Raw genomic sequence first — 20,281 nt, forward strand, 5'->3', positions numbered from 1 at the left:
TAGTTGGCAGGTAGGTATGGTGAGTAGGGTCTGCAATATTCATTGTTGTTGGTAACATCACAATCTACTTAAGAAGCAATTAAAGTGATATCATTATCTACTTAAAAACTAATTAAAGTGGTTTTGAGATTTTTGTACCCTCCTCAAAGAATATTAAACATTTTTTTTATATAGTATCCTCTAATCTAATATACTAATGACTAATTCGTGCTAATTCAAGTTCTATTTAAAACTATATCGCCGATCAATTAATTACACAAGGTGAAATTTAAATTTTAAATATTTGATTAAACAACAAAATAAACTAACTACTCGACTAATTTAAGTTATCTATTTATTTATTTATTGACCACTAAACAATTTAGTATCATTGAAATTGCAACTACACACAAATCAGCATGTGCTTTTTGGAATTGTGAATGCCACCTGGAGTTCTAATGTTAAGGACCGATAAACCATAATTTTGTCAACATAAAATAAATTGGAGGACATGTGGGGCATAAGGTCATTGTGGATAACATAAAGCAATCATATGATTCCAGTTTTTTCTCCTTCATTTATATTGGTAGATTTGTAGATAATTACTTTATGCATAATATAGTCCTGGGGATATGACGATCAGATATGACTGACACACACAAAAGGGAAGAGATTCTTTCATATTTGACATGTTTGTAGAATCTAGTATAATAGGGCTCACAAGAATGTAAATAGCTATTTGCGGATTAATTAAAGAACTCAATTATTTATTGTGTTAATATTTCATTGTTTACTATAAAAGGTAAAACTGAACAAATATTTACTGTACGTCCTTTGATTAGTTCTTAAACGTCATTATGGTAAAGTGCTCCATAAGTTTTTTTTTTTTTTTGCCTTTTTTCATGGCCTTTCTAAAAATTGAAACCAACGAAAAAGTTGTTAGAAAATATGTAGTTGAACAACTTTACATAGTTAATAATTTAATATTAACATCATTTCAGTGTTTGTTTGATTCTACTTTTGTATGTTGTCCCAAAACTAAGGTGATTCCACATGGTTTTGAATATGTCCTTAACCAACACACATGTAGTGTTATTATTGCAAACATATAAGGGTTCTGAGTTTTACTGGGGTATTTCAAGCGTTTGAGTTTCTTTTATATACTATCAATGTAAAAATGTTTTAAAATAACATTTAGTCATATATTACCACAAATAAAAGTAGTTCTTCATATTTTTCTAAAAGTTTAATTTTCATACACATTGTCATAATGTCATTCAATAAAAATATATTACTATGATCATGACTAGTTGCACAAATCTATATCTATATGTATAAATGTAAAATTCACTTAACTTAGCAATTAATACTTTAAATAATTAATGTTCTTTGTTGTTATTATACATGTATTTCACTAGACAATTTTACTATGTCTACGCTCTCTAACCTTTTATATACTCATCTAATCATTGTTCTTATAATTAAGATATTACAATATTTGTTATTATCATATTTTAAAAATTAATTTCAAAACTCTAATTTAAAATTCACAACCCAATTGTTTATATACATATATGTTGGAATTTAAAATGATGTAATCATATATGAAATTTTTTTAGTAAAGACAAAAAAATGTAGAATTGTCATAGATAAATGAGAATATACAAAAATTAGATAAAAATAGAGGGAAAAAAAAATCTTATTGTAGCTAACTATATGCTAACACTTGTATTTAAAAAAAATGACATGGTAGTTCGTTTATTAACTGAATGGATTATATTTCTTGAATCTAACAACTTTGTTTTTTTGGTTATTCTTTGCCTTACGACAGTGACAGAGAAATATGTGTTCAGACTTCTATTTCTGGTGCATATGCAAGATTCTCTGTTTTTATATATAGAAAAATTAACACGAGCTAAATAGAAAACATGATCCAGCAGCACAATTGGTGAGGGAAATTAACAAAGTAACCACCGGAAGAAAAGCCTGTTTGCTACACTGATTATCCCAAAATTGGCTTGTTTAATTTTAAAGTATGACTATAGTTGTAATCATTTTTACAAGCAAATAATAAACTCAATTATGTAAGACCAAGTACTTACCACCTGGTACTAATGTCCATAAAGTGTAGTTTCTTAACTCAATTTTGCTAAAGTAAAAAAAGGGTGAGCTTTCTTTCCTTCAAATATAAATTGTGTGGTGTATTAGGGACTTTGCCAATATTACTCTAGGGGTGAGATCATGGGTTTCTTTATAAGGTTAATAATTTTTGGGATCATGGGGTGTCTAATGGTGGAGAAAAGCAAGGGGAAAAGGCCCCAAAGACATGGGTCAAAGTAGCATTGCTCAAAGGGCGTCTCTCTGCTAATGGCTTAACATGGGAATAAAGGTTAGGCATTAGCATTGGCATTGACAAGTGTTCAGTGTTGGGTTTGGAAGCTGGATGGTTTTCATCAATGGGGGCAATATAATCAACCTTTGGAGAAGACACATCCCTATTTGGCCACACAAATACCCCTTTTGGCTTGCAAATTTGGAAGCCACTTATCAAGCTTTCCATATTTCCAGTGCTTTTTTCTTGCATCACTGCATCATCCCCTGAATTTGCTGATTCTGACATTGTTGGTTCCTTCAGCATCCCTAGTTGCTCCTGCATCAAATGCGTTCCAGCAGTGTCAAGCAAATAGGATTCATTACTTTCAGCTAGAAGAGTTTTACTACTGTTCATTTTGTGCAACTCTTTGCAGGTAGTACTAATAAAAAATCATTCAACCCAAAACCCTATGCAAAATGAAGAGTACTGATAAACTAATGGCTATTATGTTACCGCCATGGTGCTCAAAGTGAGGGAAATTTCCTTCAGTTGTTCCTCAATTTTAACCTTCTTATTCACCAACTCTACATAGATCTCCTGAAATTTGACAAATAACCTAAGATGTTAAAAGCAACACACTTTCTATGTAACACTCACATGAGATTCCAAAATAGGCTATTATGAATTCACAAAATTAACTGTACATTAAAAGTTAAAACTATATACTAACCAACCTTGGACAATTTAGGAAAAAACAAAAACAAGAAGTGTCTCTCTGGTGTATGCATGTCATCAAAGTTCAGCATCACATTTCATGTACAAATAATTAAGCTTAGAAATTAGCACTAATTAACTAAGCCTTATTGTATGCACACGGATGCATTCATGCAGAATTCACCTGCTTTGGACCCAAGGAAGCATTCTCCTCGGATTGTAAATTGGACAAGCATGAAGTAGGGGTGGTGACCAAAGCTTCCTCTTCCTTCTTTGCTGCAAGCTCCCTCATTTCCCTGTTACATTCATAATCAATCAATCAATAATGACTCACCATCTCAGAATTTAGGAAACAATACTAATTATGGGCTTAAATCTGAATCAATGAATTAAGTAGTAATTACTGCTTCAACTGAAGAATTTCCTGCTTGATCTCATTGAGTTGAGCAACAGCAAGAACATGATCATGTGGAGAAATGATAATATCACCAATGCTCCAACCAGGAGGAGGAGTCCAGTAAGGGTCCTGAACCCCTGCTTGGCGCCGGACATCGACGAGATCAGCACTCTCCAGCCAATACTCCATGGCGCCCTCGGCATTGTGGCGCCGCCGGAACCTCTCAGTTCCGCCTGGTGCCACCTTGCCTGCCATGTGCTTGAGCAAATGGTCCAATAAACCAGTGTCCCCAATGTACTTCCTTGCTTCTGATCTCAGCTCTGCCCTCATTATTGGGTTCCCAAACACTGCCCCCTTCTCCTTCATGACCCTCAACATATTCTCCTCCGCAGTCTTATACCTACCAACATCAATTAAATCAATTGATTCCAATAATTAAATCAACGAACAAATAATAACTTCACTACTAAATTGAAGTGCACTTATGACTCTGACTAATTACAATGAGATATACTTAAATTTCAATAATCAAACGAACAAGAAAACGAATAATAACACTTTATGATATGATTCTGATTATGTTATATACCTTTGAACTGACCATCTATCAATAGCGATTTTCCGGCGCTTGTTTTTCGCTTTGGTGTTTCTGTTCGATGCATGATTCGAAACGACGTCGTTTGTGGTTACAACAATCGCATTGCATTGACGAGTTGTCAACTTCTTCTTCGTCTTCGTTTCTTCTTCTTCTTCTTCGTCTTCTTGATCTCTTCCGTTTCTCTTCTTGTTCTCCTCCGTGTCATCAACGGTAGCTAGTTGAAGTTGATTGGGCCGTAATTGGGCCTCATGGCGGCCCAAGAAGCGAACGTGGCGTCGTTGGCCCCACTGAAGCATTCCCGTGAACTTGAGGTGAGACCAGCACCGACCTTGCTTGCATGCTATTGTACTATTTGCTCCTCCACCGGCGGTGGCAATGGGCTTTTCTTCCGGCGAGGCCCAAAAAGCCCACGACTCTCTATTTTCGACGAATTCGAGGATCGGGACTCTCCTGAAGAGTGCTTTCACGGCGGAATTGAAATCCATAACGCATTTCTCGTCGAGCGCTGGAATCTTCTTGGCTTCGGGTTTTCCGAAGTTGGGATTAGTGAAGTGAGTGCGAAGAGAGTGAAGGCTTGGGTACCTCAACGAAACCAGATTCTCCTCTCTGTCAATCTCACTCACCTGGTTAATTAATTAATCACATTCATTCATTTATTCATTCGTAGTTCAATTAATTGACATCTTAATCATGAAGAAAAAAAGCTAATAATTAAGTAATTATTACGATGATGATGATACCATTGCAATGCGAACGGATTTGAGCTGAACGGGGGAATCAGGTGGGAGCATGGAGTGAAGGATTTCATGGAATCCACCGACTTGTAATTCATCGGAACCTGCTGCAATGGTGGTAGTGTTCACCATTATCAGCCACACTCTGTTTCAGGTGAGAGCATGTTAGGAAGATGAAGAGATTATATATGAGAGTAGTGTGTGTGTGAGTGAGTGAAAAAAAAAAGATTTAAAAAAAAAAGAATGTAATGATGATGGTGATATGGTGCAAATGTGTGCGTGCGTTGCAGCATGCAACGCTGGGTTCGTTTATTCGTTACACTCTCACAATGATTATTTAGCGGGGTCGTGGCGCGTTTGATATAGTGAGAGAGGTGAGGTTCACGTGCTATGGAAGCAGAGAGGGTGTGTGTAGAGAAAAGCGCGTAGGTGCGCGTGTTGGTTTCAGTGACTCGTTTTGTCAACTGTGCCAAACGGGCAACTTAACAAACGAGGGAGAGAGAGAATCAGAATGATATCGTATAGCAAGAGCAGCAATGGAGAATCACTGAAACGGACACACACTCGTCTCTGCAATTCAAAGAGCTAAAGCATTTGTGGCATATGTCTTAGTAAACTAGTAACTACTTTTATGGTAACCAAATTTCAGTATACTTTATATAATAGAGTATTAAAATGCTATTTGTACCATGAAATTACTATGTATTTATGTATAAATATATGTTTGTTAATTTATTTTTAATATATATTTTGTATTAGTAACTGATGTGAATGAGAATGGTGCAGTTAGAAGAAGTGTTACTCGCGTTATTATTCTATAAAGGGTATAACCATAAATGTATTATACATATAAGTTGAGCTAATAAGGAGTTGCTTTATTCACACACACACGGAAGACGTACACCTTTCAGCACCAAGAATGCAACCAAGCAAGTACCTTTTGCTTTTTGGTGTTGCTTCTTTCTTAACTAGATTCATGTTTTGAGCTCTTCCACTCTCCCAGTGATGAGCAATTCAGGTTCATATGGAAAATATTTGCAGTGCATCTTCTCTGTCGTTTGACGAGACCATGAACAGGAAGAACACCACAAGGAAAGGAGAGGCTAGCTAGCGTGGGCTGTCTCTGCCAGACCTGTTTTGTGCTTATTTCTTTTTTTTTTGGTAAAATGCTTATTTCTCTTTTTGTATCATCCCCTCTGTTATAATTGGGCCTAGGCCCAATACTTCTATTCTTCATCCATGAATATTGGGCTGAACAGTTACATGGTTCCATGTGTTAGTCGGTTTGGCTTTGCCTATGAAAAAACCCCCCAAAACGACGTGCCGTTTTAGGTGTAGTTCAGTTCCCTCCTTCCCAGTGGCAAGTAGTGAATTATTCGAAGGTGGAAGTGGAAGAAGCATCTTTGTAGAATTGTAGTAGTTGGTCTCCATTGTAGCATAGCATCTCCATCACAATCACAATCACATAAACCGTTTGTTATTATTATCAATTTATTGTTCAGCTCAGCATCTTACTTTCCTTTCGTTATTCTCTGCGTCGAAGACGAAGAAGAAACAGAACAAAGATGGAGGAACACGAGAATGGCACTGCCGGTAATGTAACTGAGGAAGAGCCCGCCATCGGACCCGGACCAGCCCCTCGAGCCCGCCCCAAGCGTCCCCTCCAGTTCGAGCAGGCTTACCTTGACGCCCTCCCCTCCGCCAACATGTCTCTCTCTCTCTCTCTCGACCATATTTTTCTTTTTCCAATTAGGGTTTTAGATACTCACTCACTCTCTGAGCTTTGATGCAATTGTTCTTTCCGTTCTTTTACAGGTACGAGAAAAGTTATATGCATCGCGATGTGGTTACGCATGTTGCTGTTTCAGCTGCCGAATTCTTCATAACTGGAAGTATTGATGGTACGACATGTTGCTAATTCTACTTTAAAGTTAGATTTTTGTGTAACTAGTTAGTAATTCATCATAATTATGTATAATGATTTAAGATTAGGTATATTTGGCTAATTTTAAAATCACTTAAACATTGTTGTCAGGGCACTTGAAATTTTGGAAGAAAAGGCCCATTGGTATTGAGTTTGCCAAACACTTCAGATCTCATCTCGGTCCGATTGAAGGTCTAGCCGTAAGTTAGTCAACTTGGTTTAACCCCTTTGCATTAATCTAATTGATTATCACTTCATTATTGCTTGCTTGTTATCAACCATGACTTATTTCAGCTATGCAGGTTAGTATTGATGGTCTGCTATGTTGTACCATATCACATGACCGTTCTGTCAAAGTATATGACGTAGTGAACTATGACATGATGGTAATGATTCGTTTGCCGTATATCCCCGGTGCTGTGGAATGGGTTTACAAACAAGGGGATGTCAAAGCTAGACTTGCCATTAGTGATAGGAATTCATCTTTTGTGCACATATATGATGCTCGATCGGGTTCAAATGACCCTATCATTTCCAAAGAGGTAGCTGACTTCAAAATGTGTTACTTTCATTTTCCACAGTTAGTTACATAATTGTGTCATTCCTTGCCTCTATGTGTAGATACATATGGCTCCTATTAAAGTTATGAGGTACAATCCTGTATATGATTCTGTAATTTCTGCTGATACAAAGGGGATCATTGAGTACTGGAGCCCCACCACGCTTCAATTCCCAGAAGATGAGTATGTGCTTACTGTTAACTTCTACTTCATCCATCTATTTATATTAATCAATTCACATACAATTATGCCAAAACATTTACAAATTAGGTAATCCAAACCCTTTGTAGTGCTATGGTACTCCTTTATTGTTGTGCTGAATGGATTACGTGATTTCAAACATTACAAAGTATGCGTTTTATTTGTTCTCAAATTCTCATTCTATTTGTTCTCCTTTATGGTGCTTTTAGGGTCAATTTTAAGCTGAAGAGTGATACTAACCTCTTTGAAATAGTAAAATGCAAGACATCTGTTTCAGCTATTGAGGTATTTTTCTTGTCCAAACATAACCCATAATTTTGGTTACCATATATGCAATCAAGACACTACTTGTTCAGTTTACAGTTTATTGTTACTGGTATTCATTCAATGTATTTCACAATGTTTTAGGTCAGCCCGGATGGTAAACAATTTTCGATCACATCTCCTGACCGCAGGATACGTGTCTTTTGGTTCAGAACGGGTAAACTAAGAAGAGTTTATGATGAATCTTTGGAGGTAATAATTTAACATAAATTTTCCCTGAATCGTGTGCTCTTTATGAACATGTGTTACAGAATGAATTGCTTTACTGATAGGTTGCTCAAGATCTTCAAAGAAGCGATGCTCCATTATACCGGCTGGAAGCCATTGATTTTGGCCGAAGGATGGCTGTCGAGAAGGAGATAGAGAAAACAGAAAGTGCTCCATTGCCCAACGCAGTTTTTGATGAAAGTTCTAATTTTATTATATATGCAACCTTGCTTGGGATTAAAGTAAGATTTTTTCCCCCTTTACTTACCTTATAGAGCCAATTCTTGATCTGTGCAACTATTTCACCTTTTCAAGTTATCTGATCTCTCCACATACATAACTACATCATTTTTCCTTGTTTGCTTATTGATACCATGAGGTGAGTGGATGAAACTTCATTCGCTAATGTGTATTTCATCTTCTCTATGTTTATAGATTATTAACTTGCACACCAACAAAGTTGCTCGAATACTTGGGAAGGTGGAGAATAATGATAGGTTCTTAAGGATTGCGTTATATCAAGGTGATCAAAGTAGTAAAAAAGTAAGAAGGATTCCTTCGGCTGCTGCTAATGCCAATGAAAGCAAAGAGCCTTTGACAGACCCCACTCTCCTGTGTTGTGCTTTCAAAAAGCACAGGATATATTTATTCAGGTATAGAAGATCCTGATAGTGATAAAACCTGAATTTTACCCCAGGTTTATCGTCCAAAGTTATGTAGTAATGTTATAATTCCGTGTATTACTCATGTGGAGTGGGTTTCCTAGCATTTTTCTCAGTACATTGAGGCTGTACTTTTTTTACCTGCATATCATCAGTCATATGACATGCAAAATATAACTCTTTATTGTATCTAAGTTTTGGAGTTTGTCATGTGTCAGTCGGAGAGAACCAGAAGAGCCTGAAGATGCAACTAAGGGAAGAGACGTGTTCAATGAAAAGCCTCCTGCTGATGAGCTTTTGGCAGTTTCAGATATTGGAAAGACTGCAACAACCTCACTTCCTGACAATGTGGTGAGTTATCTATGTTAGTGTGTAAAACAGGCACACACACACAATGTCTACAAATAACCAACCTTATGTGTATCAGAACCTGTCTCTTATCACTTCCTGTCTCTTATGGTTTTTCTTTTTTATAATTTTTTTTCCAAATCCCATTGGTCACCTCTTTCCCGTGATAAAGAGCTTTACAATTCCAATTATTCCTTTGCAGATTCTACACACCACCATGGGTGATATTCATATGAAATTATACCCAGAGGAATGTCCAAAAACTGTGGAGAACTTTACAACTCACTGCCGGAATGGTTATTACGACAATCTTATTTTTCATCGTGTCATCAAGGGCTTCATGATACAAACGGGAGATCCTTTAGGAGATGGCACTGGTGGGCAGTCCATTTGGGGGAGGGAATTTGAGGATGAATTTCACAAAAGGTAATTATTTTTGTTTATAATGTTATTATGTCAACGAGATGCAATATTGATTCTGTTCTCCTCAATAGAATGATTACCTTTGTGCTGATGGCCTCTGGAATTTCATGTTATGGTTTACCTCATGGGACATAAAGCAAATATCTTTTTCTCTTGCAGTCTAAGGCATGATAGGCCTTTCACGGTGTCAATGGCAAATGCTGGTCCGAATACGAACGGCTCCCAGTTCTTTATCACCACAGTAGCCACTCCTTGGTTGGACAACAAGCATTCTGTATTTGGTAGAGTTGTGAAGGGAATGGATGTTGTTCAGGTACATCGACTTCAATTCTTGTATAATCATCATCATTTAATGCAATAAATTAATTCAGCACTGTTTATTAAGGGATTTGCTTGCATGCTCCTATTCTGATTCAATTGCAAAATAATTTCCATGTTGTGATTTGAGCTTCTAAGTGTAATTTAATCATTTTCCTTGGATTTCTCAATAAATGCTCTCGCTTAAGTTATTGTCTACAATATTAGGTTACCATTTATTTTTAGGTATTTGATTACTGTGAGAGGCTGCTGCCCGAAAGAAACTAACCAATAAAAAACTTTGATCTTTGACAGTCTATAGAGAAAGTGAAGACAGACAAGACAGATAAGCCATACCAAGATGTTAAGATCCTAAATGTCACTGTACCGAAGTCCTAAGGTCCATGGTTTGTCCGGCTAATTCTGTGGGTCAGTCCTTGCTGGCGCTACAAGCTGGGCAGACGAATAAGCTTCCACACGAGTAATTTTAAGTTTCTTTATAACAACCATTTTAACAGGCCTTGTTCGAAGAGCAGCTTTTGTCTTCGTGTACCAGTCTCCAAGCCAAGCAGTTCAGACTCGGCGAGTTGCGATCACCTTGCCATTATTCCGAATGCTCTCCAACCACACAGAAACATTTTTGCACATCAAATCTTCATAAGCCATGTCAACGCCAAGGACTTACCAGTCTGTACTTGATATGTATGCATGTCCAAAACATGAAGCAAGACTTTTCTTCTGAAGTGTTTTTCTGGAGTTTTGGACATATATTGTATTCGGTGTTATTTATTCTTAAGGGACTACTAAAGTAGTGATTGTTACTTGTTAGTCCTTTGTCTTGATGGAACTATACGTAGGTTTGATTTGAAGATAACTCCCTTTAGATATTGTCCAAGTCTAATAGAAAAGATTGCCCAGCAATGCTACATAAACAACTTTTACCAACCACTCCAGTCTCCCTTGTCAAATATTAAATAAAAAATATCCATAGCCAAGAACATAACTTACTATCTTGTTCAAATTATTTCATTTTTATTTAATTCATTGCAAAATTTCTGTACTAGGACAAAAATATATTTAGATATATCCATTTTTAAATAAACCCAAAAAGACACTATTAACATGAAAAAAGTATAAAAACTATATGAAGAATTCTCCACATATAAGCGTTTTTTCATATAAGTCATTTATTTCTTTTTCTTTTTTCATGCCTCTTCTTTTTTTCTCTTCCTTCTTTTTTTTCCGTGCCTTCTCTTCTTCTTCTTCTTCTTCTTCTTCTTCTTCGTTTTTGAAGTGTTTCATTTTCATCGTCGTGTTTCTCCTCGTTTTTTTGATTTTGCAACATTATATTTTTTTTCTTCTTTGTTTGATTTTTTCCTCCAAAAAAGAATTGAGAATATGAAATAAGAAAATGAAGAAGAAGCAGAAGATGAGGAGAAGAAAAAAGAAGAATTTTGAATTATACATAAAATGTACTTCAACGAATTTTGGGTGTATTTTTTAAATCCTTTGAGTGTATTTCTAATTTCTATAATCCTTAGGATGTATTTTTATAATCGTTTGGATGTATTTATATAATCCTTTGGGTGTACTGAACTAACAAACACAATACTGAATTTTAGTTTCCAGTCTCTGTCTAGCAGTTGCAAAATTTTAAAATGAAGATGTTGCTAAGAATCGTCAAATAGAGATATTGAATTGTTTATAAAGCTTTTTTGAATATATTAAAAAACATTCCCTTTTATTACCTAAAAAAAAAATCCCTTTACTTTCCAAAGTTTTATGCGTTGAACTCGTTACTCTAATCCATTGACAGTGCATAAATCGCATGCTAGCAGAGCAAAGCATTCGAATCAACTAGCTTTTTCTAGTCAAAGAGATAACAAAGCAAAACTGATAAATACCGCAAGACTTATTTTTCATAACAAGGAAGAGCATAAAAATGCAAACCCATAATAAGCAAAACATTCAAAACACGACTAAATTATATAGGGCATTTTGGTGTCATTACATTGTCTCAAGTCAAATGAAAAATGGCAGAACCCATGAAACCTAAAAGTATGTGTAACTTAAGTAACAAAACCTTGTGATTTGGGTTGAAACTCTTGACTAAAACCGAAAATGTGTTGTACACATGAAACACTTGAGATCTTTCTAGTCAAATAAGCTGAAACCCATATCCTGTAGAAAGAATAAGAAACATACATCAGCAACAAATCATGAATTTACTATATACCAATCAAATAGTGGTTTTATTTTGAAACTTACATCATCCGACTCTTCCTTCTCTTCAACTTTCTTTTCCTCCTTCGCTTCGGCAGCAGGTGCAGCACCACCCCCTCCAGCGACGGGAGCAGCGGCAACAGCAACTCCACCGCCACCAGAAGGCACTGCGGCCAACTTCTCCCTTCCACATGCAATTAGCTCAGTGACATCTTTGCCCTCCACTTGACTCAAGAGCAAGTCAATCATGCCATCATCAGCCTCAGCTCCAACTATAAATCATAAACAAAAGTGGTCAACAATTCAACAGCATGAAAGAGACATCCTCGAATGATTTAAAATTCAATGTTACATGTACTCCAATTCAAAGATTTCAATACATTATACTTCATGTCTCAAAAGAAAAAAAACACGCACTTAATTCTATATGGAGAAGAAAACTGTAATGTCTACTACAACTGAGATTTAGGAATAAAACACCAACTAATGCATAAAATGCAACCAAACTTAATTTAACTCCAGTAACACATCTTATATTAAAGTCAATGTTTCACCAATCAGATTCTCAACTCTAAGTTAACAATAACAATAATAATAACAATCTCCAACTATGCTATGTGTACACCAAAATCAGCCACCAGTATAAAATACATGTTGGAATACAAATACACATTGAAAATTAATTAACGGCGCATGTATTTATACACAAATCCACTCGAGGCTGATATTAGTAGCTGATTTTGACGTAAGAATAGCATTTTTTATTACAATAACATAATAAATAAGAAAACCATACATCTAACTCATAAAACAATTGACCATGGTAAATCCAACTCATACATCCAACACTTGACCAGCTCAAATATTTAAAATAAAAAAATAAAAACAAAAAGAATTTAAGATGTTAGAAAATAGGGACCTGAGGAAAGGATGTTCTTGATATCATCAGCTGAAGGGGCAGTGTTGCCTCCCAATACGGCCAACAAATACGCAGCAATGACCTTCATTTCTGAAAAATTGATTCCGAAAAGAACATAGCAAATTGCAAAAGTTAGTTACTGACACAAAATTCATAGAACATAGTCAACGAAAGAAAGAGACTTTGAAATTCGTCGCGAGTGCACGAAATCGTACTTGCTGGATTTGAGTGCGGGATCCGACTGGGTTGCGATTTGGGCGCTAGCTAGGGTTTCTGCTGAAAGATAGGAACTTGGCTCTCTGAACTTATTTTATAGCTAGGGTTTTCAGCTTATTCAAGTTTTGGATTCCCGGAAATACCCTCCTATTGCGCCTATCAAACATTTTGAATTTGGGTGTAATTGTAAAAGTGGGAAAATGCGTGACTAATTATACTTAAAATAATTTCTAAATAAAAGAATTATTTAAAACTCTAAAATGTTGTGAAGATGTTATTTTGACCAAATGTCTTTTGTTTTTTGAGGTTTTGTTAAAAATCTAATCTAAAAGAAAACAAAAAAATTAATATAATTAGCATTTATCAATCAACATATAAAAGATGGAATAAAAAATACTAATTAATCAAATAAAAAACTATTTGTTTTACGGAACACAAATATGTCTTTTACATGATTTGTAGTAATAAAAAAACTATATCAGTTATATGGCAGTTCCAAAGAAACGCACATCGAGATAAAAAAAAATCGAAATATTCTTTGAAAAAGAAGAGGTTTTTTGGACAGCATTGAAATTTTATTCATTAGCGCAATCAATTTTTACAGAAAATTTAAAATTTTTTTTTGTATAAAAAATACAAATGTTGAAATACTATATATATATATATATAATTGATTTGGTAGTTGGTTGTTTGTAAAAATAGTGAATAATTTATCTATCTTTATATATTAGTCTTGAATGAGAGTAATTTAAAGTGTAAGATGCATTTTAGATGATAAAGAAAAATGATGTTTATATGCTTGATTTTTAATTATTTACTAAGTTGTATTTAAGTTGAACATGAGTTATACACAACTTAAGATATAAATAATACCATCCACTAATAAAATAAAACATGTGAATCTTTGATAAAAGAAAAAAAAAAGAGGTTAATGATTTCATATTATATAACTAGTTGTGCATGCGTTTATAACTTGAGAAATGAATGGATTGATTATCACCTTAACTTTTTAGATGCTTCACTTTAAGTACAGCTTGCATTTTGAAAAAGTCAAATTAATCTAACATGCAAAAGTTTAATTTTTCACATTTTAGATCTTATTAAGAGTTTATAATATAATAGAATTTTCTTATATATTTATCTAATTAATTGATGTTCAAATAATTTTAAATTTTTATTTTTTATTTAATTTTAACACATTAATAATATATATTAAAATTAATTATTTTATTTTATTAAAATAATTTTAAAATATAGATATATAAAAGTAAAAAGTAAATCTTTTAATAATGTTAAATTGATACCTATTTTATTATATCAGAAATAATAAGGCCCAAAAATAAAAAAAAAATAAAAATAAAAAAATTCAAAGACTGGAAACGAAGCGTTTAGATTTAGAACATTGAAGAACACAGTGTGCAGGTTCGTCGATCTTCCTTCGTCTATCGTCATCTTCTTCTTCTTCTCCCTTCGCGTTAGGGTTTCCAGATATCCAATTTCCCCTCTTTTCTTAACCTCCTTGCTCCAATCATATTGCAATTTCTCGCAAATTTCATCTCTGCAATTCATCAATTCGCGATATATTGGCCTTCAAGGTACCGTATTCCTCTTTGAGATGCAATTTTTATTGTTAGTTAGCTTAGTATCTTTTCTGGATTTACAATTCACTTCAATTTTAATTAAGTTTATTTATTTTTAAATAATTTCAGTACCACTCTAATGTTTGTGAATATTAATTATATGTGCATGATTAATTAAGTAGGTGTGGATTCATTTTTTTTCTGTGCCTGTAAGCTACATTGTGAAGTTTGACTCTGTACCTGAATTTAAAAAAATTATGATCCACAAGTTATTCGAGTGAGTTGCAGCTGAGGCATATTTTTTATTCTCAGGGAAAAAAAATTGATTTTTGTTGTTGATCACAGGGAACTAAATCTTGTATCTTTGGTGCATTTGAATACCATAGAATGAGCATACACTAGGGTGAAAAAAAATGCAGGCTGAGGCACAAATCTCGGTTAATCCGGATACTAACCTTAACCCGGAGAATGCTATTTCAATCCGAAATGGGGATCCTGTTGTTTCCTCATCTCTTTCAAATGCAACCACAACTCAACAGCCAGGTTGCTTGTTTACTTTCGTCCCTAATTTGTTTCATTATGACTTACGAGTGATGTCAGGCTTTGATGATTAATATGTTTCAATGGTTGAGAAGTAAAAGGTATCATTCCCTTGTCTTTTGTAGCTCCGAAGAAACCGACAAGGCAGTGGGCTGCTTGGACTCGTCAAGAAGAGGAAAGCTTCTTCACTGCGTTACGACAAGTTGGGAAGGTATATTTATATTTACTGATTTTGCTTTCCCTGTGGTTGTTTTGTTGTTAATAATTACTAATTGCATTACTCTTAAATGTAGAATTTCGAGAAAATCACTTGCCGTGTGCAGAGTAAAAACAAGGATCAGGTACCTGTTACGAGGCTTTATCATCCGCTTCAGCTTGCCTACATGATCTTTTACCCCTCATTTATAAGTTTTGGGTTTTATTGCCAAGCTAATAGCCTTCATTGTTTCCCATTTTTCACTCTTTGTTTCTCCTGGATGATGATTCGCAGGTCAGGCATTATTACTATCGGCTTGTGAGACGGATGAACAAACTTCTTGGTCCAGGATTGTGTTTAGATGCCAAAAACTCGAAAGATACCAATGCTGCAATGCTTCGCTGGTACACAACTGTCTCAATGGGTTTTTGTCAAATGAAGTGCATATGTTATATATATATATATTCTACGGAATGGCTTAGAAGTAGAAGAGATCTAATTCGTCTTTTTAGTTTTATCATTTCATAGTAAATTCCTGAATAAGATTTGAGGATAGTATTATATCAATTGATAATTTTGCATTGAAAATTTCTTAGGAATGATTAAGATACTCTCCTCAAATTATCTGACCTTTGACACAGGTGGTCTTTATTAGAAAAGTACAGCTGCAAAGCCTCAAAGCTTCACTTAAAGCCCCGAAGGTTCAAAGTTTTTGTGGAAACCTTGGTTAGTCAAGACTATACATTTGTCTTTGCATTTTAATTTTGAATATCTTAGTGTGTTTGGGAACTCACCTATTCTTGTTGCCATGAAGGAGCACCAACTTTTGAAGGACAGGAAGAAGAACGTAAAAAAGAAACCTCTGCAGGCGGTAAACTGTCCTCCTCCTGCTCCTAACACAGTTTCAAATCAAAGTAGAGCATCAGTAAATGATCCTCGTGCAGTTAAACTGGTTATTGTTGATAGTCAAAATATTTTAAAGCTTGGGCCTTCAAAACCACCATTGAAGCGCAACATAAACATGGGTGTTAACCGTAGTAACACAAAGGGAGATTCAATTACCATGAAGCCCTCAAGGCAGCGAAAGAAATCTGGTGATTCTTTTTCATTTCCCCTTTGAGATATGATAATATAGATCTAAAATAAATTCATGTATCTTATTTTACATTTAAAAATAAACGGAAATTTACTCTTTGATGTTTCTATCTATCAGGTGTGATCACAACTGCAGCATATAAAAAGTGGGAGAAGGCTGCAATTGCTGGTGTTTCTTTAGTTGCAGATGCTGCTGAGCATTTGGAGCGAGCTTCCTCTGGTAAGGAGGCTGAAAATGACCAGGAGAATAATCTAGGTAGTTGTTACCATGAGAGCTTTATCTAATCTTTGCTCCCAAAAGGGCTTACTATAGCTATTCTGCGATTTCACACTTATTCTTCCATCTTTGTCCAGGAGAAAAATGTTCTGATCCTGCTAATTATGTACTGCCCCCTTTGCCCACATTTCCACAAAATCATGTAGATAACAATGTACATAATAGTATGAAACTTAAGCTGCAATTATTCCCAATTGATGAACCTACTCGAAGAGCATTGGAAATGGTGAGCATGAAAGAAAACCAACTAACATCTTACGGTAGTACTGCAAAAGTGCTTTAGAAAGCGATTTACATATTGATTTTTCTTCTTTCTTTCTTTGTTACTCCTAGGATAAGCATAACCCATACCTGGAGCTTACACTTAGTGCAAGAAAGAAGATATCATCAATTTTGGAACATCTAAACCGTAAGTGGGGGAATTCAAGCATAGCAACGGGAGAATTAATGATTTTTCCCTATGGTACTCAAAGGGAGAATTTGGTAAATTATCATAGATGGACCCAGGAATCTACTCTTAGTGCTGCAGATATATATGCAATGATTGGAAGTCCACACATATTTCGTTTGAGGTACCTCATTTCATTTCCATGTTGCTTTCTTGATTTAGTTTCATATAAGAAGTAACTAAACATCAATAGTAAGACATGCCACTCAACCTTGTATGAAAAACTAACCATATCAACACTCTAATATTTATATATATTCTGTGAAGGTATGGCTGGATTTCCAACACTGAGCTTGAGTTATTAAATATGCAAGCCCCGGTAGTAACTGGCAGCATGCTTGGACTATCAAACAATAGTGTGAACAATACTATGGGTCAGATGCTGAATCCTGAAGCACTCCCTATTCCTTCAACTAACAATCATTCCTTGGAGCTCTCTGAAGAACGAGGAACGTCCATGATCAGAAACTGTGCTAACACTACTTCCACTGATTTGCCTAATACTAGAGACAACAGCGAATACCTGAATACAAGAACTGATGATTTCTGTGATCCTACAGCAAATGTACCATGGCGTGGAAAAAATGTTGGGGATAGAACTGTGACTAGACAGTTGGAAGATGCGGTATTTGTTGTTCTCTCATATTTTATTTCATTAGCTCTGAGATTATACTGTAGATTTTCACCCTATTGTACTTCTTTGGCACTTCTGCATAAATTTTCATATTTCTCCTTGAGATCTTGAGCATAATACACTCATCTTTTTAGATTGTGAAGATCTAAAAAGCTTTGCTTTTAAGTTTCTGGTTGGGTTTGTATGGTTTTGTTATGATGTCTGATGTATAATTACTAGCATCTATATCTATAATGCTACTTGTTTGTATTCAGGATGAGATGAAGTTAAGCAGTGGAACTGGTCTGTCAGCTGGTGAGTGGGCTGACAGCCTTACCAACATTAGTGTGGGGGACCTACTTTCAGGAGTTTCTCAAGATCTTGAAGATAACTGTGTTGATAATCGTATTGCTGAAAATTGTCATGGTCTTCAGCAAATTCCTTTCAGTAGTGATTCTTTCGATGCTGCTATTGCTGCTCATATCTCTAGACACCAAGACAGGATGGGACAACCAACCATGGCATCCCACATGTCTTCGATATGGGATGCTGAAGAGACATGCGATGCTTTCTTGTTTAAAAAGGATCCTATTCCTCATAAAGATGGTACTTGTCTATCACCAATTGCTACGTTAGATTCTGAAAATGTGGTCCTTGGAGGGTCCGAGAAATTTGAAAAGGTGACTCTTCTTCCTTTTGTTTTCTATCAAAAATTCTTTGCAAATTTAAATAAGATCTAATTTTCTCCATTTTTACTGCAGCTGTCACCTGAAAGAGAGAGGCTTGTGGATGATTTTGCTCAAACTGACCATATGGATAGTGGTGAGTCGGATGCAGAGGCCCAGCATCAATTAGCAAAAGATTTCAATGGACTAGCGGATATCTATTGGGTATGTTCCTTGCTGCAAGAGAAGCAAACCTAAATAACTACAAATAGGGAGTTATAACGAATATGTTCCGCACTCTGAACCATCTGTCAACACTAGCTCTATGAACTTAAATCTTTGAATCATTATTGCATTTTTGAAACTTTTTTTTTACACTTAGTGGCATCTGATTTTGAAGAACATATTACAGAATACATACATGTTAGTTTATTCCGACCTAATCTTTCTTTACTATCATCATGTTACAGCCTGATTCTCTGGGACCATTGGATCTGGATATACCATCAACCAAGTATCACAGTGAAGATCTAATTCTGAGTGATAGCCTTAGTGGTCTGAANNNNTTTGGGTTTGACAAGAAGGAAGCATCATCAGCAGTTGAGGCTCGAGAAGTTTCTCCTCTTTCGGATTTTAAAATTGGAAGTGAAAAATGAGCCTCAGCAGTCAGCATGATCGGATCATCTTGGTAACATTATCGTTCTTCGGCATGAATTTTTCTGGCTGAATCAATGTTCTGATTAACATTTTACTTAAACTTACTTGACTTGAGGTGTGCAAGCTGAAAATGAGACACTTCACACTTCCTGTATATGTTTCTCTAATCTGGGTCTTTCCCCTTCTGTACAAAAAAGAAGTTCATCAAAGGATTTCACTGTATCAACCCCTTGTTTGATTGTGTTAGCTTCTGTAGAAATACATCTGTTGTTTTAAGAAATCTTAACCCCTCTTTTATTCTTAGCTTCTATACTTTGTATTTTTTTAGTAGAGTTCATAATGTGGGGCAGGGTAAAATTAAGATTCTTTCAAAGAATGACATAACTTTTGGTGGAAGTGTCTTCCCTTTTGTTAAACAACCAAACAAGCTATCATATGAATCTTTTCAAAAACTTTTAGATCTTGCAAAAACTTTTCGTCCTTAAAATTGGGTTGATTTTGATACCACCACCATGTATAAGTTGGATTAGTTCGGAAGGAATCGTTATATTTGCATTTCTTTTGAAGGAAAATGTACAAGTTTGAATCCCTAATTTGTATCCCACTATCCCAAATATATTAAATACGGGAATTTAATTTTGATGCACCGATTATGCAAAACATTTTATACAATGATTTAATTTAACTTATGTTTTTAAATAACTTTTAAATAATAAGATTGAAGTTAATTACCTTTGCTTATATGATAATACACGATTAATACTGTCTGAGTAAAACCGATGCTATATGAAAATTAAATTCTTAAAACAATACATTAACAAACTTCTAAATTAGTCATGTAATTGCCTTGCTTACATCATAAGCAATTATAATTGTTTAGACATCAAAGCATTGCCGTTTTATTTATTTAGCCATGTAAAAGGTGTAATTACTTGTACCAAATGTGATTATAAGATCTTACAAAGGATTAAGTTATCCTAATCATCAGCTACATATAATCGTTTGGTTTAGTGTGATAAGCAATAAGCAATTGATTAATAAAAGGCGCATGTTCATAAATTTGAATTTATCGGCTAACTTTGTAAATGGAATTTTGCTATATTAGCTTTACATGGCAAGTAAACATTTAATTTAGTCTCTGTCTATTCTTTCAAAAGACAAGGCGATTTT

At 35.0% G+C, this 20,281-nt stretch overlaps 4 protein-coding genes across 7 annotated transcripts; 2 read left to right on the forward strand and 2 right to left on the reverse strand.

Moving 5' to 3' along the window:
- Positions 1-1,853: 1,853 nt before the first annotated feature.
- LOC107478261 (protein DYAD) lies at positions 1,854-4,916 on the reverse strand. Its single transcript, XM_016098399.3, has 6 exons — positions 4,743-4,916; positions 3,994-4,625; positions 3,412-3,804; positions 3,192-3,303; positions 2,807-2,890; positions 1,854-2,629 (listed from the first exon to the last, which is right to left on the reverse strand). The coding sequence occupies exons 1-6, from the start codon at positions 4,866-4,868 to the stop codon at positions 2,255-2,257; spliced, it is 1,722 nt and encodes a 573-aa protein (XP_015953885.1). The 5' UTR covers positions 4,869-4,916; the 3' UTR covers positions 1,854-2,254.
- Positions 4,917-6,086: 1,170 nt separating this feature from the next.
- On the forward strand, positions 6,087-10,685 carry LOC107476738 (peptidyl-prolyl cis-trans isomerase CYP71). Of its 2 annotated transcripts, XM_016096609.3 has the most exons (13): positions 6,087-6,444; positions 6,552-6,637; positions 6,772-6,860; positions 6,963-7,202; positions 7,282-7,403; positions 7,631-7,706; positions 7,830-7,937; positions 8,018-8,194; positions 8,388-8,605; positions 8,833-8,965; positions 9,165-9,388; positions 9,545-9,698; positions 9,998-10,685. In XM_016096609.3, the coding sequence occupies exons 1-13, from the start codon at positions 6,302-6,304 to the stop codon at positions 10,079-10,081; spliced, it is 1,854 nt and encodes a 617-aa protein (XP_015952095.1). In that variant the 5' UTR covers positions 6,087-6,301; the 3' UTR covers positions 10,082-10,685. The 2 variants fall into 2 exon arrangements, with proteins under 2 accessions (XP_015952095.1, XP_015952104.1); XM_016096618.3 differs by lacking the exons at positions 6,087-6,444; positions 6,552-6,637 and having other exon boundaries at positions 6,784-6,860; positions 6,955-7,202.
- A 953-nt stretch (positions 10,686-11,638) lies between these two features.
- LOC107476729 (60S acidic ribosomal protein P2A) lies at positions 11,639-13,164 on the reverse strand. Of its 2 annotated transcripts, none has more exons than XM_016096598.3 (4): positions 13,040-13,164; positions 12,825-12,914; positions 11,951-12,177; positions 11,639-11,863 (listed from the first exon to the last, which is right to left on the reverse strand). In XM_016096598.3, exons 2-4 carry the CDS (start codon positions 12,910-12,912, stop codon positions 11,837-11,839), a joined length of 342 nt encoding a protein of 113 aa, XP_015952084.1. In that variant the 5' UTR covers positions 12,913-12,914; positions 13,040-13,164; the 3' UTR covers positions 11,639-11,836. The 2 variants fall into 2 exon arrangements, with proteins under 2 accessions (XP_015952084.1, XP_020992821.1); XM_021137162.2 differs by having other exon boundaries at positions 13,007-13,109.
- Positions 13,165-14,404: 1,240 nt separating this feature from the next.
- LOC107476719 (TSL-kinase interacting protein 1) lies at positions 14,405-19,370 on the forward strand. 2 transcript variants are annotated; one of them, XM_052254112.1, is made up of 14 exons: positions 14,405-14,635; positions 14,966-15,163; positions 15,286-15,371; positions 15,454-15,501; positions 15,651-15,760; positions 15,998-16,082; positions 16,171-16,450; positions 16,570-16,707; positions 16,806-16,954; positions 17,062-17,300; positions 17,444-17,801; positions 18,065-18,469; positions 18,551-18,679; positions 18,925-19,370. In XM_052254112.1, exons 2-14 carry the CDS (start codon positions 15,034-15,036, stop codon positions 19,108-19,110), a joined length of 2,343 nt encoding a protein of 780 aa, XP_052110072.1. In that variant the 5' UTR covers positions 14,405-14,635; positions 14,966-15,033; the 3' UTR covers positions 19,111-19,370. The 2 variants fall into 2 exon arrangements, with proteins under 2 accessions (XP_052110072.1, XP_052110076.1); XM_052254116.1 differs by having other exon boundaries at positions 16,570-16,671.
- The last annotated feature ends 911 nt before the right edge of the window (positions 19,371-20,281 follow it).

This window comes from Arachis duranensis, chromosome 1 (assembly GCF_000817695.3).
Source record: "Arachis duranensis cultivar V14167 chromosome 1, aradu.V14167.gnm2.J7QH, whole genome shotgun sequence".
Taxonomy (NCBI): Eukaryota; Viridiplantae; Streptophyta; class Magnoliopsida; order Fabales; family Fabaceae; genus Arachis; species Arachis duranensis.